We start from the raw sequence: 25,529 nt of genomic DNA on the forward strand, positions 1-25,529 counted from the left end.
TTTGATTATTTTGTGATGAATTTGCATCAGATTGTATTGATTTTAGTTATGGTAATGTTGTGTGTCTTTGTAACTGTTTTGTGTCATTTTGCATTTCTGTGGATATTTTGCATCCCTTTTTTGTAATTTTGTTTCACTTAGGGTTCATTCTGTGTCTCTTTGTGTTTACTTTGCATGACTGGTTATTTTGCATCACGTTGTGGTTACTTCACATCACTTCATGTATCACTTTGTGATTATTTTACATCACTTTATAGTAATTATGTATCATTTTGTGGTTATTTTGCATCACTTTGTGGTTATTCTTACATGACTGACTGTGGTTATTTTATATCGCTTTGCAGTTGTTTTATGTTTATTTGTGTTAATTTTAGTGAAATTTGAAGAAACAGTGAATAGTGAAGAAACAAGTGAACAGTTAACAGTCACTTCACACAGAGGCTCTGATACTTATCAGCCAACTACCTATCTCCTTATGACTCTCGTATGGGAGGGCACCAAGGTTGGCCAGTCAGATTCCGGGGGTGCCTGTTCCATTCCTGGGCCGGCCACCGCTCTGGTTGCATTCACTCATCCACAAAAGGATCCTTATTGTGCATAGTTTTGATGAAAGAGGAAACGCAGACAGCGGTAACACAGGCAAACACAGTGCAGTTGCATTACTTGGAGCTGGCTTCATGTCACCATGCCAACCTGAACAGAGAGCCTTGAGGCCCGCTGGCCTAGTTAGTTTGTTAGTTTCTCGTTTTTCGTCAACAGCAGAGCTGAATACGACCACTGGGAGGCGACAGAGATTGAACATGAATGGGTCAGCACCATTCTACCTGTTACACCTCAATCGTTTTTCATGCACCAAATAACAACTTATTAATGTTTAATTTGTTAATTCACTAGTTTTTCTTACTTGTATTTCCTGCATCACTGCTTAAGCATTTGTTAAGAGCTACTATAAGGCAGATCGTTTAGCATCCACATTAGCCTACCATTTCAGCTGTTATATTATGATTTTTTACATGTTATATCTGCATGTTGAGCATGTAAATATTCGGACAAATGACGATGTTTATAGTTGAATCACTTGTGGACCTCTTGGAGAAATTCTACTCTCCAGCTTTTTATCCCCAACCAAACCGCCGTTATCCTTTGACTGGTAGTTGTAGTTTTTTCTCTTTGTCGCCACAGTGTTGCTAATGAGACGTGATATGGTTATTACACTACATTTCCCAGCGTTCCCGCGGCGGCGCCTCCTCCCTTCACTCCCTCCGCCTTCCCTCCCACTCCACTGGGCCGCGAGGAAGTCGCAAGATGGCTGATGTCGCTTGGAAGTAATGTTCCCCTCTGCAACATGAAGCCGTGAGTGTGGAAGAAAGCGAGGGAGGCACCATCGGGCTTTTATTTTTATTTTCTTTTAGTTACTTTTCTTTTATTTCGTCAAACATCCATCTCATTCCGCGTCGTGTCCGCCCCGGACTTGTCTTCGGGAGTTGACGCGTCAAATCACGCCGGGGACCCTGCCAGCAGCTAACGGCTAGCCACACCGTTAGCAAATATCAGTACAGTTCGTCAGTCAGCCAGGCAGGCACACAGCTTGTTAGTTTGTTTTTAATCCATACTCTGACACCGGCGAGCCACCAAGCTTCGCTACACATGTGCTGAAATTTAGCCTGAGGTAGTGCAGAATAAATGTCCAAATACTGAATCTGTAACGATTTTACAAGCTACTCGGTTTAACATCATGTCCGCGAACTGGCCATCCAGCCTGTTGGTTGCTAACTAATGCGCAGTATTGACTCTGTTTCATGTGCACAAACCAGCAGGATCATTATATTATAGTCATTTCTCAATAACATCCACGAGCCAGCTGCATTTCTGTTACTTGCTGCCAACTACATTTTGGAAGCTGGGTATGTTAAAGCCAAATTATGGGAGTAGTAAATATGTTGAACTTTTTCTGGTTGTAGGTAGCTGCACTGGCCTTGCTGGCATCTCACCAAAAATCCACAGGGATGGACACTAAACTGAGCAATCGCAACCAAAACTGAAAAATTGGCATTTCGATATTTAGGTAATTAAGTAGCTTTGACTGACAGGGTCGTGCAGCAGTGCATAGTGACTCATTTCACCAGTCTGGGTGTCGGATAAGTTGTTTTGCAGGGTTAACGAAACTACAGTTAGTCACTACATCGGAGACCAGTTAGCTTGCCTGAAGTGCACAGCTAGCTACAGTCTCGCCCCACATCACATTACAAACACGGCGTACAGAACGTATTCAGAGCCCGCTCCCGGCCAGACACACAGGCTCAACAACACCGTCATGGGAGTGCAGGGTTTTCAAGAGTATTTAGAGAAGCGGTGTCCCGGGGCCGCAGTCCCGGTGGACCTCCTGAAGCTTGCCCGTACCGCGGCCCGCCAGCCCCCTCACCACCATCATCCACACCACCACCCACATCACCCCGGGCCCATGCCTCCCCCGCCCCCGCCTGCCAGGATCCTAATCGACGCTGACTCCGGCCTACAGCGCCTCTACGGCGGTTATCAGACGGACTGGGTGTGCGGGGGCGAGTGGAACGCCATGCTGGGCTACCTTGCTGCCCTGTCACAGGCCTGCCTGTACCAGGGTGGCCTGGAGCTGGTCGTGGTTTTCAACGGCACATTGGGGAAGGAGCGCTGGCCCGAGTGGGCGCGGCGAGCTCAGGGCCAGCGACAGACGGCGCAGCTGATAGTCAACCACGTCGGCAGCAAGGCCACCCCGCCTCCCCGGGCATGGTTCCTGCCCCCGGCTTGCCTCAGCCACTGTGTCCGCCTCGCCATGTTCCGCTTCCGAGTGCGGGTGAGCAATGTGATAATGGCTGTGTGAAGTTGTTTTATTGTGGTCATATGGCGTGCCGTTCATTTAACAGTTGCCCTTTCTCGCAGCACGCCCATTTAGTAGCTTACATCATCCAGCGCTGTTTTAACTCCTTCCAGTTAGTGAGCAAGTGTAGCTGCCTGACCTAACCACTGATACTAGTCAACCTGGGGTTTTGTTTAGAGCTTTACACGAAGACAGACCCGGTCTGTCAAACTGCAGACTGGCTGTTTGTTGCAAGCAGAGTATAGATTCCTGTCTCTAGCTAATACCTTTAGTTGGTCTGCTCTGCTTTCATGGATGTATTTGGGATGGTCTACTGGGAGGACAAATGTTTCCAGTGCAACAGATATTTTGGATCTATGAAAGGCTGCTCTTTGCAACCTTATTCAAGAGCGGTTAGAAACATGTATTTCACAACATGACCTAGTTTAACCTATATATTACATAACATGAACTCAATGAACCTTTCATACATTGTTGAACAACTGCTGAGTGGATAGACTATTTATAGATCCCCAGTGCCTGACAGTGGTACACTTGTAAGGACTTATTCCATGCGTTTCAATTGGTTGATGAAAGTTTAAAGTATTTTATTTTTTTGTGCATTTGACCTATTGACACAAAAGTATTTGGTATATATTTATATATAATATAATTTATACTGATATAAATTACCAAAAGGTGGATATACTATATGTTTAAATATATTAGGCTTAAGTGAGATAAAGAAATGTGTTGTAATGTAACCAAATCTTTTAATGAGGCACCGAATAACTTCACATGAAGTCTTTGAAAAAGGAAATGTGACTCATAATGTCATGTTGAAGGCCTGCCGTAAATGCAGCCACACTGCCCCTGAAGTTTCCTTTCAATCAGCTTTACTTGGCTGTCAGTTTTTGCCTTTGATTTACCTTCCCATCAGATTGCATGCTAGTATTAAAAGCCCAGTACCATCGTGTATACTGAGAACGTACTTGTTAGAACAGAAAATCCCACCCACATTACAGTACAACAGACTCTGATGCTCTTTGTGCTAGTACAGCATCATTACTCACAGTTCCCATGTGTACTTGTCTTTCTACCCGTATTCTGAGAAACAGTCCTATTTCTGCAGCTTCAAGTATCCTGCCTCTGCTTAAATTACACCTTTTTATAAAGTACACTGCTGCTCCTCTCGTTGCAGAGAGTGCCTTCTCATCTTTACGTGTAATACACGCCCATTTAACCTATCTATTTGACATTTTGCATATCTATTATTCCGGCTGTTGAAATTTTATATTAGTTTGTTTGTATTATTGTTGAGTGACACAACAGAAATATGAAACAGTTCAAACAAATCTGTCATAAAACAGTTTCCTCAGAATCAGCCTTGCCATCCCTGTCCCATATTGCATTCATTTGAAAGAGATTTCATTACCAGCTCATTAAATAGATTTTTAATGAGGTAACTGAATGTAATTATTTAGTTTTCACATTGATTAACACAGACGTTGATTAACAAGATTAACATAACAGTTCTGGCATAATCCAGAAGCTCTTCCGTGCTCTCTCTGTGCAATAACTATGCACCACATGCACCATTTGGGTACTGCATCAATGCTTTCTGAAAAAGTGATGTTGCCCTAGGTCTGGGTATCTGCATCACCAGCAATTTGGAAGTGATTGGTGCAGCACAAATTACCACAAATGTATTTTTTTCAAGAGAACAGTGCTTTATGAATTGTTTGTGTGGACTATGGAGCTAAGCTTAGCTAAACTCGGTATACATAGTGTCAGGTATCAGCACCACTAGGAGTCTCTCATCTTTACCTTCATTATAAATTGAGTATATTGCGATGACTGGTAGCAAATGTTGGGTAATTTTTACTGTCTTTGATGTTGTTATGTGGTGTTTGTGCAATTATACAGCAACAGCTACTTCCTGTCCACAACTAAAGATTATTTTCAGTAACGATTGATCTTAGTTATTTTCCTGATTAGTCATTTGTGATTAAAAAGAAATTAGAAAATAGTAAAAAAAGAAAAAAGGCTGTCACAAATCCACAAATTAGAGACACATTGGGAGTTGTATATTGCTCAAAAAACAGCAATTGTCAAAATAGCTTCAGATATATTTTCTGTCACTCAGCTACTTGATTAATTGACTAATTATTACTGTGATCATTTGACTTGAACTATGCTGCAAACTGTGATGCATTCACAAGGAGATGCCATCAAACTCCATCCAGAGTTTGTGTTTTCATGACACAGCAGGCTGAGTTTGCCCATTCTGTTTCCACAGGTTGTACAGACTTTGGAGGACCACCACCAGGAAGTGCTGTCTCTCTACAGGGACTATGGATTTGCTGGTCTGATTGCTCAGGATTCTGAGTTTGCCCTCTGCAACGTACCCGCCTATTTCTCATCGCACGCACTCAAACTGAGCTGGAACGGCAAGAACCTGACCACACACCAGTATCTGCTGTCTGAGGCTGCCAGGCAGCTCGGGCTTAAGACACAGCACCTGCCCTGCTTTGCTGCTCTGCTGGGTAAGGACCAGACATACCTCAGCTTCCACAAATTCAAACATATGCCACATTTCTCTTTCACTGAAACACACGCCCTACTTGTGAAGTGTATTTTTGGCGCCTCTCTTTGTCTGTTGTGCTTGTTCGTTGACACAGCAAACATCTGAAAGCATTTCCGTCTTGCAGGAAATCATATTCTGCCTGATGAGGACCTGGCTGCCTTCCACTGGAGTCTGCTGGGACCAGAACACCCACTAGCTTCTCTCAAGGTACTGTATGCTTCTGTGTCCCAAGTCTTTCGCAAATCACACCAAATCACACAAAATCACACCAAGCTTTAACGATAACGTAATGGTATAATGACTCAAATTGTTTTGTGAGTCCTGACTAAGCTCAAGTGTCAACACAACCAGATTGCTTGCTTACTTTAGGTCTTTATAGGTCTAATTTTCTCAGTCTTATATGTATAGTATCATTTCTGGAGAGAAGCCTTTCTGGTCATCTTCTATGCTAATTTGCTGTTGCTGAGAGCTGCTGTTTCACAATAAAATCCTTTGTGGTTTAGGAGCATAATGCTTTCTCATCAGTGGATTTTCATTAGTTTCCAGCACTTGTTTCCACACACATGACACATTTTAAATATTTAAACATTGCTCGAATCTGTCTTCTCATTTTGACTGTTTAAAGCAAAACAATGTACCTTTAGCTGCGCAGCAGAAGCAGCAGCCTCTGCTGCTTCTGCTGCCTCTACAGCAACAAGTGGCTATTACAGGACGGTGGCGCATTAAATTCTGTTGGGTTTGAGCGGTTAACGGTACTGGAAGCAGTGAACCCCTAGAAATGAACAGCTCATGTACAGAAAACAAAGCCTATCAATCGCTCAGACAACAAACAAAAAAATCATCATCTCAGTACAAACCAGAAATCACGCTGTCCACTCATGTCAAGTCAGCATTTGCTGGCAGTTGTGTGGTAAGATGTAGATGCTAGGAGCTAGTCTCTTCACCTCTGCCATGATGTCTGTACTGAGAAAAGCAAGCTCACTGCTTCTTATAGGTGAAGACATGTAATTGGTGGTTTGTGCCACAAACGCACATCCTGTGGGAGATTGTACCAGCTCAACCCATGTTACATAGTGCAAGAACAGCCTCAACTTTGTCTATTACCCTCATGTCTATTACCTTCATGTTGTGTTTTATTGCTTACCAATTAAACTGGGAATCCTCTAGTAGCTGCGCTGTTGTCTTAAACGACTTCTAGAACATGACATACTCTCTACTCTCTAATTATGCCTCTCAGTTAAATTATAATTAGATTATCAGAGCTGATATAAATGGGTGTTTGAATTTTGAGATTTGTCCTGTCCAGGCATTTTCTCTCATACATAATAATAACAGAGGAATTTAAAGGTTTAACTCTATGAACCAGACACAAGCAGAATCCAATTAAAGTTATTTAGCCAGGCAACTTGAGATGAGGGGATCTCCTGAATGTTATATCTGGAATTTTTCAAATCTGGCTTGAAGATGATGTCTGGCTAACTAAAATTTCTCTTTGATTCAGCAGTGTGCAAAGCAGTTTTCTCTTCAGCATCTTGGATCACTTAAAATAGTTAAAACAAGCACTTGAAATAGTTCATTAAAAAGATTTGCTCAGTGCTTGACACAGCTGAACGGAATATATTCCTCATGACCCCTGGCTTCCAGAACTGTCGCTGTCGCTTTGACAAACATGCCAAAGTCTTTTTATAATTCTTGATATTTTGATTTTCCGGACTGTATATGGGAGTTGAAAGCTGTTTATTTTAATGACTGTTAAGCCTTTTTAACTGATGCACAGTTTAGCATTAAACTTACATTACTAACTTAATGGGCCTGATTTAGGCAGTTTGAGCCACTGACTATCACTCAGGGCTCATGTTCACTGTTCACGTTCATGAGCCTCACATTCACTCTGTAGTACATTCAGTGAACGAATCACTGAACATGCACCGTTCTCTCACAGTGGAAGGATCTGAGGCAGTCTCAGGGGCCGCTGACTATCACTGAGCCCTTCTTTGCACTGCTATTCATATTCTGTTGTCCCACTCACATATTTGTCGCCAGGCATATATTCTGCTGATTTGTACATCTAGTTGTCCTTTTTATTTTTATCCCTTATATTTATTATTATTTTGTTGGCATTGATATATACTTTGTTCTTCCACATTTTTTTTGTTCTACTATTAATCACTCTCATATTTTGTTCTAAAGCTGTTTGTTTGTATACGCTACTTGCGACGCGTTGTGTTGTACTGCACGTGTGTTGCTGCTGTGGCAACACGTGCAATAATTTTCCCTCCGGAATCAATAAAGTACCAAACTAGACTTGAACATACCCCATTACACCTGCGAACAAAACTAACTGGAAGCACTCACTCAGTGAGTAAGAGTATCCCTGCTAACAACTAAATATACATGTCAGTGTATCCCTCACTCACTCACTCACACTGAGTGAGTGAATCAATGACTTGAATCACTCACTCAGTCAGGGAGTGTATCCCTGCATGTTCAACTGAATAGAGAAATTAATGGGTCGTTTCAGGAAGTGATTCACAGTTCGTTCACCCAAAAGATTTGTTGTTTTGAACGAACCGTTGGCGAATAGCAACTCAGACTCAGTATTGAGGCTAATGGCTAAAGTACATGTTTTTTAAATGAGTATCGACTCAAAAGGTCTGATATAATTGTGAAATTAAACATATAAATTATAGCACAGATGCCTTTTGTAATTGCACTATAATTTTTATTAATGGAATAACACCAAAATCTGTAAAAGGTCATCAACCAGTAATATTAGTGGCGAGGTATGTTGGTTTGGCCCTAATGCTTTTTCAAAATTCAAAAACAGTCCTTCCTTTGTAACTGTGGTCGAATACATTAGCCATGTAGTGACCCTGCAGTGCACTAAGTACCTTTGAAGTTTCTGTTTACTTAAGTAAAGTGATTGTGCTCCAAGTTGATTTAAAAAAAAAAAAAAAAAGTGAGTGAAAAGTGAAAAAAAGTTGTAAAATGATTAGATTAGATCAGATTAATATCTCTGTAGCCCTTTCATAGTTTTTCTCCCGACTGAACCAGAGATACGTGCATCAAAACTGTGTTTGCTGTTGCAGGTGCGAGCTCATCAGTTGGTGCTGCCGCCCTGTGAGGTGGTGATTAAGGCCGTCTCAGAGTACGTCTCCTCCATCAAAGACCTGGGAAACCTCGACGCCATCGCCAGAGATGTCTTCAAACAGTCACAGGTGAGTCATGTTTGCACTGTACATTTCACTGATTATTATGATTTAGTTTTTTTTTTAATCAATGTAATGAATTCATTTAAATTTATGAAAAGTATACATACACATTACACCTAAGAATTTAAAAGTATAAATGTGCTTTTAACTAATGTTTGACCTTATATACCAGACTCAAACTTAAGTCCGCATCTGTACTTCACTCACAAATCAGTGCTAAACCATAGACTTCTACCAGACCTTATAATAATCCATGTGCTTAACAGGATTAAATAGTCTCAGTTCTTCAGGAGAGGAAGCTGCAGTGTTTACAGTGTTGATTACACTGGACATATTTGGGCCCAAACTAATGCAGCCTTTCTAATCAGTTTATATACAGTATGTCTTGTCACTGCTCTGTGACATTTGCCCTGGGAGGGGGTCTGTGCTCCAACCAAGGGGTGCAAACAGTGTTTTTAATGATACAGATGATGATACAAATTAATCTTTATCAGAAAAGTATTTGCTGTACCTTGGCTGAGTGTACAGGCACCAGTTTGAAATATGTTTTTAATAAGTAAGAGCCAACAATTTCATTTATAGTTTGGCTAACTCAAGAAATACAGCTGAGAAACGAGAAGCTCGTTAACAGTATCAAATTCTGCGAGAGTTCCTGCGGGAACGTAGTGACGGGTCAATTTAGGTTTTATGGGGTTCATTGTTGCGCTGTTTACTGTGATTTGATGTATGTGAACATTTAATGCCAGGGCATCTCTGTGCCTATAATGTGTCATAATCCCACCGTTATGTAGTCAACACGATGCTTTGTTCCTCTCACAGTCTCGTATGGAGGACAAGGTGGAGCGATTCAAGAAAGCTGTGGAGTATTTCTCAGCTGCCTCCAAACCACGCTCGCCCAACATGGGGCCCTCCTCTTTCATCTGTGAGTCCTGAACTGCTCAGGAAACAGAATCAAGTGCCTACAACATTATGTAATCACTTTTGTCTTATTGGAGCTGCATATATATTTATAAAAAAAAATGTTAATTTGCTTCCTTTTTTTTTTTCGTCTTTTCATGCTCAGTACCTGGGTTTGGACCCACTCCATTTGGGGGACCACCTGGCCACATGGGACCGATGCAGCCTGGAAAGAATCAGGTAGATTCCTGCGCTTGGCAATCCTTCATCTTCCCTGATGTGTGTGTAATTGTTCTCTGCTCTACATAAATCTATATGTAGCAGAGTGGATTAAGTTTTTTGCTCTTTTAAATCCCTTTGTGGCAAGAGTTCATTTAGGGGGAAAACTGGCTGCCTGAGGAGGGTGCAGTCCTTTCCATCCAAAATCCTCCCACCAGCCTTGATTAGATGCTTATAGCTTGATGTGAAATAAAATAGGACAGTATTAGCTCCCGTCCCTGAGACATCTTCTCCCTTCTCCCTTCCCTCTCTCTCCTCTCCTACTTCTCTCTGTTTCTTCCTTTTCCAACCCGTTTATTTTCTTATCCCTCCCCTCTCCTCTCCCCTCTTGTCCAACCGCAGTTCCCTCCTCCCCAGGTCCCAGGGTTAAAGCCACCCTATCAAAATGCTCCATACGGACCTGGCTCCACCCCTCTGTTCCAGAACCCACCGCCACCGTCCCAAGACTGCAACGATTCACTGACGGGCAAGATGGGCTTCACTGACTGGTCAGCTCCATATGATTCCACTCAGGGGGGAAATCGATTACCCAATCATCACACCGGCAGTCAGTCTGGTCCCTCTCCGTCACCTTCCTCGTCATCAGATGGAGACGAACCCAATGACAGCAATGCAAAGTAAGACATGTAGTCCGGGCTTCAGACAAGCTGCCTCGTTACATTTAAGTCAAAAAGGGACTTTGTCATTTTAGGTGGAACAAAGCACTTGTTTTGACTACTCACAGGAAGAGTTTAGCTTTCACAGTATGTTGGCAGGCTACACTTTACGTTGAACATGCAACAGGTCAGTAAATGGAAAGGAAATAAACAAGAATGAAATCATTTTAAGTCTATGAGAGCTATTGAGCGCTGTCAGACGAATGTAATTGATGTGAGAATTTACAGAGGGTTTACTTGTGAGACACTTGTGTCCCTCGCTCTCACATCAATCATTATGAAGGATTCAGTGAAAAATTTAAGCTGCGAGCAGCGTTTTCCGGACCCTCGCACTGTCACGAACCTCAGGGCCGCTGCCAGGAGCCCAGTTGAGGCCGCCAACATGCATTACGTTCCTGTATATCAAGTGTAAACCAGACCATGAAAATGTCATGTAAATCAAATGATGATTGTCACTTGAGGGTTATTACCTGTTTTCAGTAGGCGGTGCTTTGACAATGACGTCACAGTAGCATGCAGATATCTTTTCCCAGTTAAAGCACCACTATGAAGTCCTGCTTGACCTGAGAACAGCGCAGGCAGAGATTTATAAAGCCAATTTCATATCGGATGAGCCTTTCCCACAATGCACTGCACTCATAGCATCTCTATTTCACAGACACTTGTTGACTGACTGGCTTTTTGTCAACAAGCTTGTGGTGTGAAGTAGCCCAGCTGCAGCCTAGAGATTCAAGGCTTACTGAGGAGTGACTGAGGAGAAAGAAAAAGCAGCAGGGCAAATCATCTGCAGTGGTGAACATGTGATTTTGCCTCTTCATGTGTTTTGTTGACCCACGAATCTTCCTGAAATGGGATTTAAAAGTCAGAATGGGGGAACCCTTGGACACGTTGTAGAGGTTTATACTCTTTTTGCTGCAATAGTGTCTATTTTGTAGCGAGCCACTGAAACAAAGTGAACATTGACACGTTTGCACAAAATACGTTTGAGGAAATGCCTTTTTTGCAGAAACTGTGCAATAGTGCAAATACACAGACAAACAGGGGTGTGTATCTCTTCCTCTGAAACGATTTGATACACATTTAGGTCCAAAGTCCACAATCAGAACAGCAACGGTCCAGGAACAACAGTCAATTATTTATTCCAAATACTGAATCAGAAATACGTCAGAAAACGATCTCCTCTGCTACACATACAATAATCAACAGGAACAGTGATACACTGGATACATTTCAGTTCAGTTCCTGAAAATGCCTTTGACTGGGAGGTGTTAACCCCAGTCTCTTGCACCCTGTTTAGACCTGGTATTAACATCTGTCTCAGCTGATCCTGTCACAGGTAGACAGCTCTCAGGTTCACGTATGAACGCACCCAAGACACATTGAAGACGCATTTGAGATCCGATCACTCAGACCACATACGGAGATGGTCTGGACCACGTGTGGCCACATTCTTTTAGCAGTGTGAACGCAAATGCGTCCTGGCCACATAGAAGGGCCACCTACTCTACTGACGTCCTCTGCCACAGTCTGATTAGTCCCAACAGTTTCATTCTGTACCGAAAAAATATTTGACTATTTCAAATGGATAAAACCTGATTTTATTCGCTCAACCCCTCCATGCTGTGCTCGTTCTCTCTCTCTCTCGCTGGCTCGCTCTCTCACTCACTCACTCACTCACACACACAAGCACGCATATTGACAATTGATCTGTCTGTCGGATTGGCTAAAAGCAACTTGTGTTTACACAAATCCAACATGTCTGTCATTGTGGAAATATTAGGGATAACTTTAAGCAGGTATGTGACTGACTGGAATGCAGTGACCATACACAGAGGCGAAGAGAGATTATTGGAAAGATTGTTTTTTTTTGTTTACAACCATATCTATTTTTTTTCTGAATTTCATCCTGTAGTCAAATGTCCTGTAGTCTTGTGCATGTTTTCCTATATGTATTGTTTAATCTTTACACCCCTATTAAACCCACAGACATAAGATGAATGCCAGGCCAGGATGACTAAACACTCCCATAAACCCTTTCTTTCAGCCATTTGACGGACAAGTCCTCTCGGTGGGAGGATCCTGCTGGAAGGGGGGGCTCGGCCTCTGGAGACGGTTCCCAAGGCAACGGGAGTGGGTCAAACATTCCGTCACTGCTGTCTATGGCGACGCGGAGTCACATGGACATAACCACACCCCCTCTGCCTCAGGTGAGAGACATAAAACACAAATCAAGTAGCAGTTGTAGGTTGTTTTTGTGGAAAGCTGCATTTTGGCATCAGTGTTTCCTGTTTTTTTCTGTTTGTCACTTTAGGTCAGTGCTGAGGTTCTTCGTGTAGCCGAACACAGACACAGAAGAGGACTAATGTACCCCCAGATTTACCACATATTGACCAAGGTACACAATTGTCCTCACTCATATGACATCCAAGTTTTATTTGTCTTTGCATTTGTCCCCTCATCATCTTGTCTAGTTAAAAAAAAGAATTATAAAAAAGACAACAGAGTAAGAAATAAACCTCGTCAGACCTCCGCTTCCTCCTGTTAATCTCTCTTCTTATTTCGTTTGTCTTTACCTCTCCCTCCACCATCCGCCCCCCCAGGGAGAGATGAAGATGCCAGTGTGTATAGAGGATGAGTGTAACTCTGAGCTTCCTCCTGCCTCTCTGCTGTTCCGTGCTGCCAGACAGTATGCCTACGGCGTCCTCTTCAGTCTGGCTGAGACACACCGCCGCCTGGAGAGGCTTGCCCTCCGAAAGAGGGCTCCCCTGGAAGGTAGGCCTGAGTAGAGTAGGTAGATGAGGCCAGTGAGAGAGAGACAGATTGATCATTGTTGACTGTACACACCCTTACATTTATTCTTTGATTAATTCTTAGACGGGTTCTCCACAAATCTGTGTTTTTCTTTTGAATTGATCATTTCTGTGATGAATGAATTCCCTTAATGGGCTTGGTTGAGATCACTTTTGAACCAGGTTGGTTAGCCCTCTTGGTAACTAGTTAACTTTAATGTAGGGTTCTTGTTTTTTTCCTCATATTTAGATTGTAATATATTTTAGCTGGCTAATCTATTGTGCCCTTATTGTGTGATTTAACCAATTTCAGTTTCAATTGGTTTCTTGGTTTATTTTGTCATGTAATCTTCGAGTACAGGGATGTAGAATATACATCAGCTGTTGATATAGCCTGATATTTCCGGAGTATTGTTTGTACGGCATGTACCGGCAAATACAACACAGTACTGTATTGAAGTATCAGAAGTTTGTCAAGTCCAAGGTTTATTTTTGGTTGTTTAACTGATGGTTATAGCTTTACTGTTTAATGATTTTTTTGTCAATGTGAGCAGAAATGGTAGCTAGTTGAGCTGTGACGATTAGCCGGTTCGTCAATTGACAGAAAATTCACCGGCAACTATTTTGATAATTGACTAATCTTTTCATAATTTAATTTTTTCAAGCAAAAATGCGAAATAGTCTCTGGTTTCAGCGTATCAAATGTTTCTTTGTCATATGTGACAGTACATTAAATATCTTGAGCTTTTGGACTGCTGGTTGGACAGCAGAGGCAAACTGAAGATCAAATAAATGTTGGTTGCAGCCGTAGTAGCTAACAAGTAAAAACATCCAATGAGAAACACAGTGAGAAGTGAAAGCTAGTGGAACAGAAGTGAGGGAGCAGTTGGCTTCATGTCAGACCAGCTCGGGTTTGGGACACATTTTTAGTGGTTATGTTTGTTCTTCTGTTTTTCAGTGGGCTACCTCACACATCTGCTGACACTTGAGGAAGGTCCTTTACTGAAAGCATGCATCAGTAAATCAGCAAGGCATAGATTAGAGCGGTGAAGGTTTCCTTAGCCAATGTGAAGTAGATATGAAGTGGTTATACATCTGCTGACTCGCCAGAAAGCTAGTTAAGGGAACAAGCCACTATTTGCATTTGCAGCTTTGATGTTGCTGTGTAGGCAGAGGACATTTTGATTTGCCAAACACAGGTGTAGATAATGTCATTACTGTTGGCCAGTTTCCACTCAGGTCTACTGGTTGCAGGGCTCTTCCCACACCCCTACATGTAACTGAAGCGGCGTTGCTGTATTAAGTTACACTTGTGCTTTTCCTGGGATGAAATGTCAGAATGGCTGCTGTGAGAAAGACAAGAAAGTCTCAAAGTTAACCATGGGAACTAAACCTTTATTTATATTACAGAGCATTGACGGGCTTTTAACCCTACCTACACTCTTACTGAGTCTGTTAGCTACATGATTCATACCACAATGCAACAGTGATATATCAACTTGCTCTAAAGCCTGGCACTGAACTGTCTGTGTCATACATTTATAGTGCCAGTTGTACCATTTCCTTTAAACCAAACCATGCCCACACCTCTCTTTCTTGGCTCTCTGTGACAGTTCCTCCAGTGATTGTCAAAGAGTGGAGCAGCGGTAAGGCCAAGTCAGCCCTTACTCCAGAGCTGGTTCCAGCCTTGTGTTTCCGGGAGTGGACCTGCCCCAACCTGAGGCGGCTGTGGTTGGGTCGTGCCAGCGAGGACCGCTCCAGGAGAACCAGGGCCTTTCTGGCCTGCCTTCGCTCTGACTGCCCAGCCCTCCTCAACCCAGCACAGGTTCCACAGCATCTGCTGCTCATGTGTTGCGTGCTCAGGTATGACAGTGTTTTACACCTCTGCTGGGTGTAGTATTCTTTTATAATGCCTCATTAAAATGTGCACGTGCCTTGCCCTTAATGTAGTGTGTGTCTTTGTAGGCACCTCAGTGAGAACCAGTGTCAGAGAGTGTGTGGATGAACATTTGTGCTCAGTTCTTTTCACTGCTTTTCCTTGTTTTATATGATAGCAAATTAAACATCCTTGGGTTTTAGACTGTTAGTGGGGCTGTTAGTGGCTATGGAAAATGGTGATTGGCATTTAAAAAAACATTTTTCAAGATAAAAAAAATTAGTTAATTCAGGAAATAGTCAGCAAATTAATCGATTCTGAATTGTTTTGCTCATGAAAATGACAGTAAATACTCAAGGCTGCACAGTATCTTAGTACACTGCATGCAGTGTATTATTACGCCAGCTTGACCTCCATGTTGGTGTTGGTTACATTTATACAGCAGGAAGTAGCTCTGTAATTTTCTAATCGTAATGGGTGTGTTGCTTGATAAGTTATGTTGCTCAGTAAATCTTTGTTCCAGTTGACCTGTGTTTCCACTGTGCTCTGATAAGTTTGATATTGATAAATGAAGGTTTACAGCTGGTGGATGTTAATTCTCTTGGCCAAAACATCTGTGATGATTATTTTGATAATCAGATAATCAGTATCAGTTAATCGTTTAAGTAATGTTTCGAGCATGAGTGGTTTGATGGTAATTACGAGCAGCCGAGTTGGACAAGCAAAAAAAAGAGTAACAGAGGTATCAACAAGCCTGTGGCAAAACGGCTGCAAAATAAAATCCAATATTAACACAAATACAACGATTGAGCTAAGTTAAAAGGAGCTGTATGCTGCTTATTTGTATCACTTATTTACAAAATTAAAAACACGATCCAAATATAAAACACAGAACAAGTGGTTAATTTAGGCCTTTTAAATTGTGTGACTACAAGGCTGGAAACAGGAGTTACCACCTGGGAATGATGCATGAACACAAAGTGAGCATAGTGAGAGGTTTTTCTGCAGGACAAAATGATGTCAAAATGTCACTCGGACACACACAAGCTCCAAACGTGTCTTTCTAGGAAGACATTCTTAAACAACCAGTGACAAAAGATTTATTTCTTAAGTTTAAGTTGTAATTAGTCTACTGATAACATCTGAAAGCAATGGCAAATTGATATAGAATGTCAAACAGAAGAAACACTCACTATAGTGAGCTTTAATACTGATGGAGACACAATTTGAAATGTTACACAAGCTTCATTGTACACTATTACTGAGAGGTAAGCTTGGTCTAAGCTCTCCTAAATGTATTAAATGCAGTTTACAAATTGGCACATATGAACATTTGTTTTGGAAATGTGCAAAGACACAAACATTTTTTAGAGAAGTGAAAGATTAAATTGTTGATAGAATATGACCTGGAGCTATCGCCAAGGCTAAAACAACGCTAAACTGATTGAATACTCTTATATATTGCGAGAAAGACTTTTGTCAAGTTGTGGATCTGTAAGGACGTCCCTGCTGTGGATGATCGGTGTAAGGAGGTACTGAGTAAAAGTGACCTACACCCTTCATGATAATGTAGGGGGATTCAATAAGATATGGCAACCGGTCTTGGACATGGTGGGCCCCTCTGGACTGGACCTTGTTCTACCTACTTAACAACATTGGACTACAGCGTACTAGTAATTTGAACGGAATCATGTCAGTGTGATGGTGTGAATGTTTGTTTAGTCTTTCAGTTTTACTTTGTTTTGAATCATGTTTGTGAATTTGCAACTTCCTATTTTAAGGTGATTCAGAAACTATCAGAAACAAAGTGGTTCTGTGCATATTCAATGTCACCAGGACTTTGTCACAGCAAACATTATAATAGAAAAATCCCAGGTTTTTACTAATGACATTAACGATAGCTCCATCTTAGTAACAGCAGGGAACCTGCATGAACAGGATCCTGAAACGGAAGCACTTACAGGGAGTTCATCAGTCATTCTTGTTATTATGCACTTCTGGGCTTTTCCTACTGTGAGATGTCACAATGTCCTCTGTGGAAAGGGCTTATTAGGGGATTGACAATAAGTCAAAATATGATACTATTAATACAAAGAAACCAGTGATTCAGTCCCTGAGGTACACTGTGCATCGTTCCCCTGCAACAGAAATTTTATTCAAAGCTCTTCTGCTCACTTCTCGGGTTTTAGGGGATATCCCTCGTCTGCTGTCACACTCACCTCTTACACTACATATGGGACTCTTTTTTTAAAATATTTTTATTGCATTTACTGTGTCAATGCTGTATTATGTGATTATAGGCATTTTTTAACTAGATCAGATTTCAATTCAAAGCCAGCAATTCAAATTAAGTGGTTTGGAGCTAGTTCTTAAGAAACAGTAGACATCACTATACTCCATAGTTCTGTGTTCCTGCTCTCAACTTAGCTTTGTTTGTCCTTCGCTCTCAGGTATATGATGCAGTGGCCTGGAGGAAGGATCCTCCAGAGACATGAGCTAGATGCCTTCCTGGCCCAGGCTGTTTCCAGCCAGCTCTACGAACCCGACCAGCTACAGGAACTCAAGGTGAGACACAACTCCTCCTTCCATCACTGTTGGGGGGTTTCCTACTGAATACACATGTTTCTGCACGTTATTTTCATTTAGTTTCTACTTTCCTTTATTTGTGCTCTTGTTTAGTGCAGTGTGTTTTTGAGAAGCACAAAATCAAGGTGCACAAGTTCGGTACAGGGCTGCAACTAACCATTATTTTCATCATCAATCAACCTGGCAGTTTATTTTTTTTCTTAACGGTCCCATATTTTATACTTTTCCTGTGTTTTATTTGAAGTGTAGTTTTACATCTCCTCTCTCAGGCATCTCTCTGGAGCTCTAGTAACAACAGGTCAGTGAGCCAATCAGAAGAGAGACTCTGAGTCTCAGAGAGACTCTTGAGTCTCTCTTCTGATTGGCTAACTGTTTTCTGAGTGGTCAAATAAAAATATAGCAGATTTCAGGTAAACACTCACAAAATTGTGAATAAATGCCCCTCACTTTGCATTTCCCAAGGTGGCATTTTAAAATGTTTTGATTTGTTTAACTAAGTCTAAAACCTAAAGATATTCATTTGACTGTGATATATGACAAAGAAAAGGAGCTGAAAGCAGAGAATGTGTTGAAAGTTTTGATTGAAAGATGACAAACAATTACTCCATGATCAAAATTTAGCAGTTGAAGATTATTTTTCTATCAATCAAATAGTCATTTCAGCTCTAGTTAAGTTGAAACAAACCCTGGTGCGTGTGTTTGGACTCACGCACCAGGGAGAGCTGTGAATCAAACTCTGGTGCGGACTAAACAACTGGACCAAGGCCGCATGAAAAGGAGGGTCTCAGCCCGCCTCCAGGCTGACTCTGGTGCAGATTGTTTGTGGTCTGAAATCAAACAGTACTACCAGAGAATTTAATGATAGTAGATGTGTGACTTCTTTATTTGGTAACTATGGTGATATGTAGGAATATGTGTTTGTGTTGTAATCCATGTAGTTCATTGATTCAGTACTTCAGTCAGTTCATTAATGTATGTTTGTATGTACAATAAGTCAGACTGAAGCTAATGGAAAAGTCCCTCCAGACGTTTCCACTGCTGAACATTTGACTATTTGTTGAATTCAGACACAGTGACACTGTCATGCTGTTTGCCTGTTCTCTTCTCACTCCGCTGTCAGTCTACTCCAACACACACACACAGCAAACAGGGTTCCCACACATCCTGGAAAACCTGGAAACTTTCAGACCAATTTTTAATTCTTGATTTTAATTCCTAATGCTTGGTTAGGATGTCGCTTGGTTAGGATGTCGCGTGTGTGCATGCGCGTGTGCGCCTTTGACAGATGGAGCTGAATGAATACAAGCCATGAGTGTACATGTCTGTTTGTCTGTGCGAGTATGATTGTGTGAGTATAGTGTAAGACTAAAAACTCTTTAGTCTTTTAAGTCTTTTTGAAGTCTTCTAGTGTATGGTGGGTATATGGTGCCTGTAAACAGAATGATAGATCAGGGTTTTTACACTGAAATCTAATATTTCTATACACGATTCACATGTTTTCCTTTCTTGCTTTTTGTGCTCCTGATTTCGTCTCTTTGTGCAGAGCATGTTTGAGTCTGCTGGCTAAACTAATCTCACTATCCCTCCTTTGCGGCTATTTAAGTGATCTTGATGAAAAAAGCCAAATTCTTCTGAAATCCTCCTTTGAGACAAAGTGTGACGTGTGTGCCAACAAACCATGTGTTCAAGAGCTTGTGATTCACAGCTCCTCTGCACTGTCATGTCTTCTGTCTTCTCCTCATCTCTGTGTACTGCGCACAGTCTGAAATTACTGTCACTTCTCATTTGTGTGTTGGCTGTCAGGTGGAGAAGGTGGATGCCCGTGGTGTGCAGCTGGCTGCTCTCTTTATGGCCGGCGTTGACACAGCGCTGTTCATCAATGATGTGTGCGGCCAGCCGTTGCCGTGGGAACACTGTTGTCCCTGGGGCTTCTTCGACGGCAAACTGTTCCAGAGCAAACTGGCCCGGGCCGCCCGCGACCGGGCCGCCCTGCTGGACATGTGTGAGGGGCAGGTACGAACCAGAGAGTGTTTGTGTGTGTGTGTGTGTGTGTGTGTGTGAGTTTTTGGGTGTGTGTGTGTGTATGTGTGTGTAATCCTCTCAGCTCATGGCAGCACAGTGATGGAGGGAAATGAATGAGCAAGTGATGGAAGTTTGTCTTTCAAGACCAGAAAGCCAATATAAACCCACAGTTTTAAAATGATAAAATGTTCAATGATAAAACGACAGACAGACAGACAGACAGACAGACAGAGTACTTTAATAATCCCAAATGACAAGAAAATCACAGAAGCAATGAGGTAGGTAAAAACTTTTTGACTTTTTACTGTTTAATTCCAGTTTGGTAACATGCTGCATGTTAAGTATTTTTTTGTATTTTAAGGGGTGCATGTCTCAAACGGACTTTTAATACTGGAGTGCTGTTGACACCAGCATTTTAGTGCCTTGGTTTAAAGGCACTTAGACAGTAATTATTGAGTAAAGTAAAGGAGAAATGTGATCTCATCAGTGTCCTCACTCAAGACTTTCCCAGGCTGTGGTGGTGTCTTCATCTCAATAACTGTACCTCAAAGGCTCAGTCACGGCCGTCTTTCTGCTCTGCAGGAGGAGCTGGTGTCTAAGGTCGAGAAGATGCGTCAGGCGATCCTCGAGGGCATCAACCTGTCCCGCCCTCCTCCTCCTCCCCCTCCTCTTCCACCTCCTGCCTTCCTGCCCCCTGCCATGGTGCCCCCTTTCTACCCCATGCCTCCTCTCTACCCACCTCGCCCCATGGGCGGCATGCCCCCTCATCATCACCCACATCATCCACATCACCCCGCCCAGCACAGACCCAGAGCCTTCCCAGGTACAGAGTTGCTTTCTCATATTGTCTCTAAGTAGACAATAGCCTGTCCCAATTTGATACAACACACTCATTCTAAGCAGATCCAAATATGCATTGCATAAAAACGGAGGCCATTTGGTGCATGTATTGTATACAATTGGGACAGCTCTAGTTTGTCACTTCAGACTGACTCTACAGTAAGAAAAGACTGTCTGTCTAAACTGTCAATAATGTTCTTCTTTCTTCAGGCATTCAGTCCATCCCCCCTCAGGGAGGGAAACTGGAGATAGCTGGCATGGTGGTTGGCCAGTGGGCTGGGAACAAACCAGTCCGCGGAAGAGGGGGGTTCAACATGCAGGTGGTGTCAGTGGGAGCAGGGAAAGGGTGAGTAATATGGTCTTTTAGTCTCCAAAACAACACTTTTGCCACAATAACTTTTCAGGAAGAATGTAGATATTGAGGAGCTTGGATATACTCTGTATAACTGTGAATAGTATCAACTACAACCTATGTACTTGCTGTATATAGCTATATTGTTATGCAACTGCCAGCTTTCCAAAGCTGTAACATTTACATTTCATATGCAGGCTCTTTTGCCCTGCATTTTTTTATGTTTTACCAGAAAAGTATCAATTAAAGCAATAACTTTCTATATTTTGGACACAACAGAGATAACGTGTGAATGGGTGGTTATAAAGTAATGAGGGATTGAATTTGTCTTAAAAGATGGTGTGACTGAGCCCTAAGACTGATGACTAATATTTCCTCACTTTAAGGGGGAACTGATGTTAAACATCAAATGCTGTCTACAGTGTTACTGTATTTGTGAAATATGTTGTGTAAAGCCTTTTTTTTTTGTTTTTGTTTGTTCAGTATGAGTTTGAAAATAAACAGTCTGGGTATGTGAAGTTAGAAAAAAGAAAACAACCTCCCTGTTTCTGCTGCATTGACATGTAGTATTTTATCCATCAGGAGTCCAACAAAGTTACAGAAGTGCAATACGAGATGGGTACTTTTTAAATGACTCTGTTTCTTCATCACAGGAGGGGTAAAGAGATTCCAGCAAAAGTAAGGGGAGGGAAAAAGGCAGCTGCCAACAGAACACAGGTATGACCCATCAAGTAACAAACCAAACTTTTACACTAAGCTGTATCGCCCTGTAGTTCATATCCTGACATGAACGTTGAAACCACCAGAGAACATCACAGATATCAATTCCCTCTTTGTCTGTCACGTTCCCACACTCTTTCTCTCCTTCTAATGCCTCCTGCTGTTCTGTTAAAACTCCTCCAGACGTCATCATCCCCCCCAGCCAGCAGTCCCCCAAAGCCCTCAGAAGAGGCGGGCTCCACGCCAGAGGTTGCGACTCAGCAGCTGAACGGCAGCTCAGCAACCTCCGCCATCGGCCAGTCCTTGGAGCTGGCCCCCCTGGCCCAGCCAATCCCGTGTGCCTTAGCCAGCAGAGACAACCAATCAGAGGGGGTGGAAGTGGAGGCCCCCTGTTGCCTTGACGACTGCCCGTCAGACGGAGCGCTACAGAAGGAAGAGTGATGGCATCCTTCCTGGGATGCACTGCTCTGAGAGAGTTATCTGTGTTCGACTGCCTTTCCCTGTTTTTGTAGCCCCGCCTGCTAGCTGTGCACCTTATCACATGGAGCAGGAGGTGAAGCGAGGCTCCTCCTCGGCCTCCCCCGCTGCTCCATGTGATAGGCTAAAGCAGTTAGCTGTTACTCCCTTTTTAGTTTTCTCATGTGGTTTTACATTATTTTATGAAGAGAGGTCTTCTCCATGAGTCTGTAAGCGCCCCACCCCTCAAAAATCCTAAATGCCTCCCTCCCGCACTCAGAGTAAAAATAAGCTTGAAGCCCCACCCCCATTACAACCCACCATTTTGAACGAGCCCCCTCGAAGTATGGGTATCTGTACAGTTTAAGATTCTTATTTTTTTGTTTTTAATGGTCCCGTTGTTTGAATCTCTGCACACAGATGTTAAGCTTGCGGTTACGGTGACAGATTGGATGTGGTTTCCGTGGTTACAGCATCTAGGCCTGGTCGCCATGGTCGGTAGTTGTGTGTTAATGTGGTTTGTTGCCATAGCCATCTCGTGTGAGTTTGTCTTACATGAGTTGAGAGAGACGTTCAGAGTGATGTACCATTCTTCTGTGCAGTGACCCTCGTCCCCCTCACTCTGCAGGCTAGCCACACTGCTAAACACACAGTGTTGGCACACTTGCTAGCATCAAACCCCTTTATAGATCAATTGGTTATCTATCACTGGAGCACTTCTGCACCGCCATGGTATTAGTGTGCTATTTTACTTTGACCTATGTAGCATAGCCTAGTGCTTAGCTGTTGTGCTAAGAGACCCCCATGAATTTATGCACCTTAAGCCCTAAAGTATGCAAGATTTTCCCCCCGCTCCTCCAAAAACAAAAAAAGTGCATTATTATATTATATTCCCACCCCCCCCTTTGTCCCTTTGTCCCAAAGCTTTGATTGTATTATCCCAACAGAAGCACTTAATGTTGTATTTAAATATAATGAAATTGAACAAGCCCCTGTACAGTTGAATTGACAGTCTGTGAGGGGTGTCCCCTGCGCCTAAGTAAATCATAATGACATGTAGAACTACATTTAAAGGTAAAGATCTATTTGAGAGACGTCAGAATGTGAACAGAGTGGTTTCAGACAAAGAAGCACTTTGTTTTAAAAAATGTTAAACCACACTGGACAGTCCTCTACCAGGTGATAAAGAAATGAGAAACTCTGAGGCACCTTCTGGAGTTAAGGCCAAAAAGAAAAGAATAATGCTAACCCAGCGAAAGATGGAGATGGATGGTGAGAGTTTGGGTGACTGCTGCCAGGCAGAGTTCCCTTCAGACTGGCCTCACACATTCAATCAAGAACTTTGCAATGAAGCTGAAAGGACTCCTGATTGTCCATGTCAAGGATTCCCGGGAATCATTTCAGATTTCTAAAAAGTTATTTCCAAAGTGTATTTTAATAAGGCTAGCCGACTGAGGCGGCCACTGATATAAAAGGGGTGTGGCAGCAAAGCCTCAAAGATCCCTCCACCCTCAGGTGGTGGTTGAGCAACTGTTGTCATGACAATAGCCCAACACCAAGAGCTGTTGCCCCGCAGAGCTCTGGTGTGTCACTTTAGACCAGCAGGAAGCACTTCCCTGCCCTGAAGCACCTCAGCCACAGCAGAGGCTTTATGGGTTGGATCACATGTCACACGACAGGGGAGAGGGAGGCCTCATGGCGGACCTGAGAGTGCCGCTCACAATCTGAGACTTATAAGATACTGAATTGTTTTATTAGAGCACTTATGTTTGTAGAGAATGAGATGTGTCCCCCACAGTAGGTTTCATCTGACAATGGAAATACAAATATGTACTTCTTACCGATTACTGGTAGCACAACTGCAAATGTAAAAGCAGTAGACCGACAAATATTGCCTGAGAGATGCTGGCCATGAACATTGTAATCTCTATAAACGTACGTAAGAGGTTGAAATGAGCTCATTTTAAAAAAAGGCAAGTCAACAAGAAGCACCTTATTTTCTTACTATGTTGATGACTTGTGCTCTATTGTGTGCCACAAAATTGACATGGATAAAGCTCTTATGAAATGCCGTTTTGAAGGACAAAACCCTGACTATATATGTAAGTGTTAATGTAGTCGCGTCAGACATCCCCTCTGTTATGAACTCAACACATTACAGTGAAACGCTGACAGTTGACCCAGCCATGAGTGTAGGCGTACGCTCATCATCACAGGGCTGGGCCGCGCCGCCGTCTCTTACACCAACACCAAATGAAATCAGAGGTTTGGACATGTTAGCCGTTATTGGTAGGGATTAAGCATGCGAGTGCTTTAGGTGTTTATAGGTTAAGAGTAGGTAACAGCGTCGGGCTTAACACATGACCGTAATACACAGACACCAAGACTAGGCTAGAGAATATAGCTCCACTGGCCGAAATACTAAGTCTAGAATTACTAGGAGTCATATACTTAACTGCTTTCAACTTTTGACATTAGTACAAATATGTGTATCGCAACAGTACATTGTTAGAAGATGGCTTTTCTGCGGCGAGCCAGAGTGTGATCCGGTTTACGATGCCCTCTCTCGATTCGCTCGCCAGATAACCATTACACACACACACACACACACACACACACACACACATACACACACACACGTATAAAACAAGAGCACATAGACGCAGACACGCGCACACGACAGACAGGTATTCAGTTGCATTTGTTATCAGCAGCATTCTCTCTGCTTTTGTGCTGAAGTGATTTTGTGCAGTTTCAGTTCCCAGTGGAGTGGTCGTCAGTTCATCAAGAGATCATTTGGTAACACATTCTACTGACTCGAAAACCCCACATTCACAAGTTTGCATGGACGGGTTAAAAAAAAAAACAAAAAAAACAACATGTTAGCGGTGTCGTCGGGTAGGCACAGAAACAACCATCTATACACACAACACATTAATACACACACACACATACACACAGATACATAGATGTTAAACCCTGAGTTACACAGTAGCTAGTATGGAAAAAAAAGTCAACACAATACATGATGTAGTGTCCCTCTTTTGTCCTTGTCTGTTTTAGTTTGATAGATATTTGATCAGTGATTTTTATGCTTGTTATCCTAACCCCCCCACCCCCCCAACCCACTCCCATCATCTTCCTGCTATGACACTTTCTCTCGCCTGCCCTCCTCCCTACCCCTCCCCAAACTGTTCATTCACTTCTTTTCTCTGCCCTCGTATCTTCCTCATAGATGACATGCTCACACGTGCACACACATACACACACATCATACCCATTGATTGTCATTAAAAGCAGCCACACACAAATACAGATATTTTACACACAGGTTACCCCCCCCCCCCCCACCCCACTCTGTATTTCAGTTCTCTCTTTCACTCTTACCACCTCCCTCTCTGCCTCTCCTTTAGCCCTTAGGACC

At 42.6% G+C, this 25,529-nt stretch overlaps 1 protein-coding gene across 1 annotated transcript; it reads left to right on the forward strand.

Annotated features, from left to right (window-relative positions):
* Positions 1-1,304: 1,304 nt before the first annotated feature.
* fam120c (family with sequence similarity 120C) lies at positions 1,305-25,010 on the forward strand. The gene is made up of 17 exons (XM_022763050.1): positions 1,305-2,830; positions 5,133-5,379; positions 5,545-5,627; positions 8,510-8,638; positions 9,452-9,554; positions 9,696-9,769; positions 10,151-10,425; positions 12,509-12,671; positions 12,776-12,859; positions 13,065-13,236; positions 14,867-15,116; positions 17,580-17,694; positions 19,519-19,728; positions 20,320-20,560; positions 20,788-20,923; positions 21,583-21,646; positions 21,833-25,010. Exons 1-17 carry the CDS (start codon positions 2,315-2,317, stop codon positions 22,088-22,090), a joined length of 3,120 nt encoding a protein of 1,039 aa, XP_022618771.1. The 5' UTR covers positions 1,305-2,314; the 3' UTR covers positions 22,091-25,010.
* The last annotated feature ends 519 nt before the right edge of the window (positions 25,011-25,529 follow it).

Source organism: Seriola dumerili, unplaced genomic scaffold, assembly GCF_002260705.1.
Source record: "Seriola dumerili isolate Sdu_G_001 unplaced genomic scaffold, Sdu_1.0 BDQW01000468.1, whole genome shotgun sequence".
In the NCBI taxonomy this organism is placed as follows: domain Eukaryota; kingdom Metazoa; phylum Chordata; class Actinopteri; order Carangiformes; family Carangidae; genus Seriola; species Seriola dumerili.

What these genes read in the sequence shown, in the direction of transcription:
- fam120c (XM_022763050.1), top strand. Translation starts at nt 2,315, where the DNA reads ATGGGAGTGCAGGGTTTTCAAGAGTATTTAGAGAAGCGGTGTCCCGGG. An exon ending in CTGCTTTGCTGCTCTGCTGG is followed by an intron (nt 5,380 to 5,544) that starts GTAAGGACCAGA and finishes TCCGTCTTGCAG; the next exon opens with GAAATCATATTCTGCCTGAT. An exon ending in AAAGAGGGCTCCCCTGGAAG is followed by an intron (nt 13,237 to 14,866) that starts GTAGGCCTGAGT and finishes TCTCTGTGACAG; the next exon opens with TTCCTCCAGTGATTGTCAAA.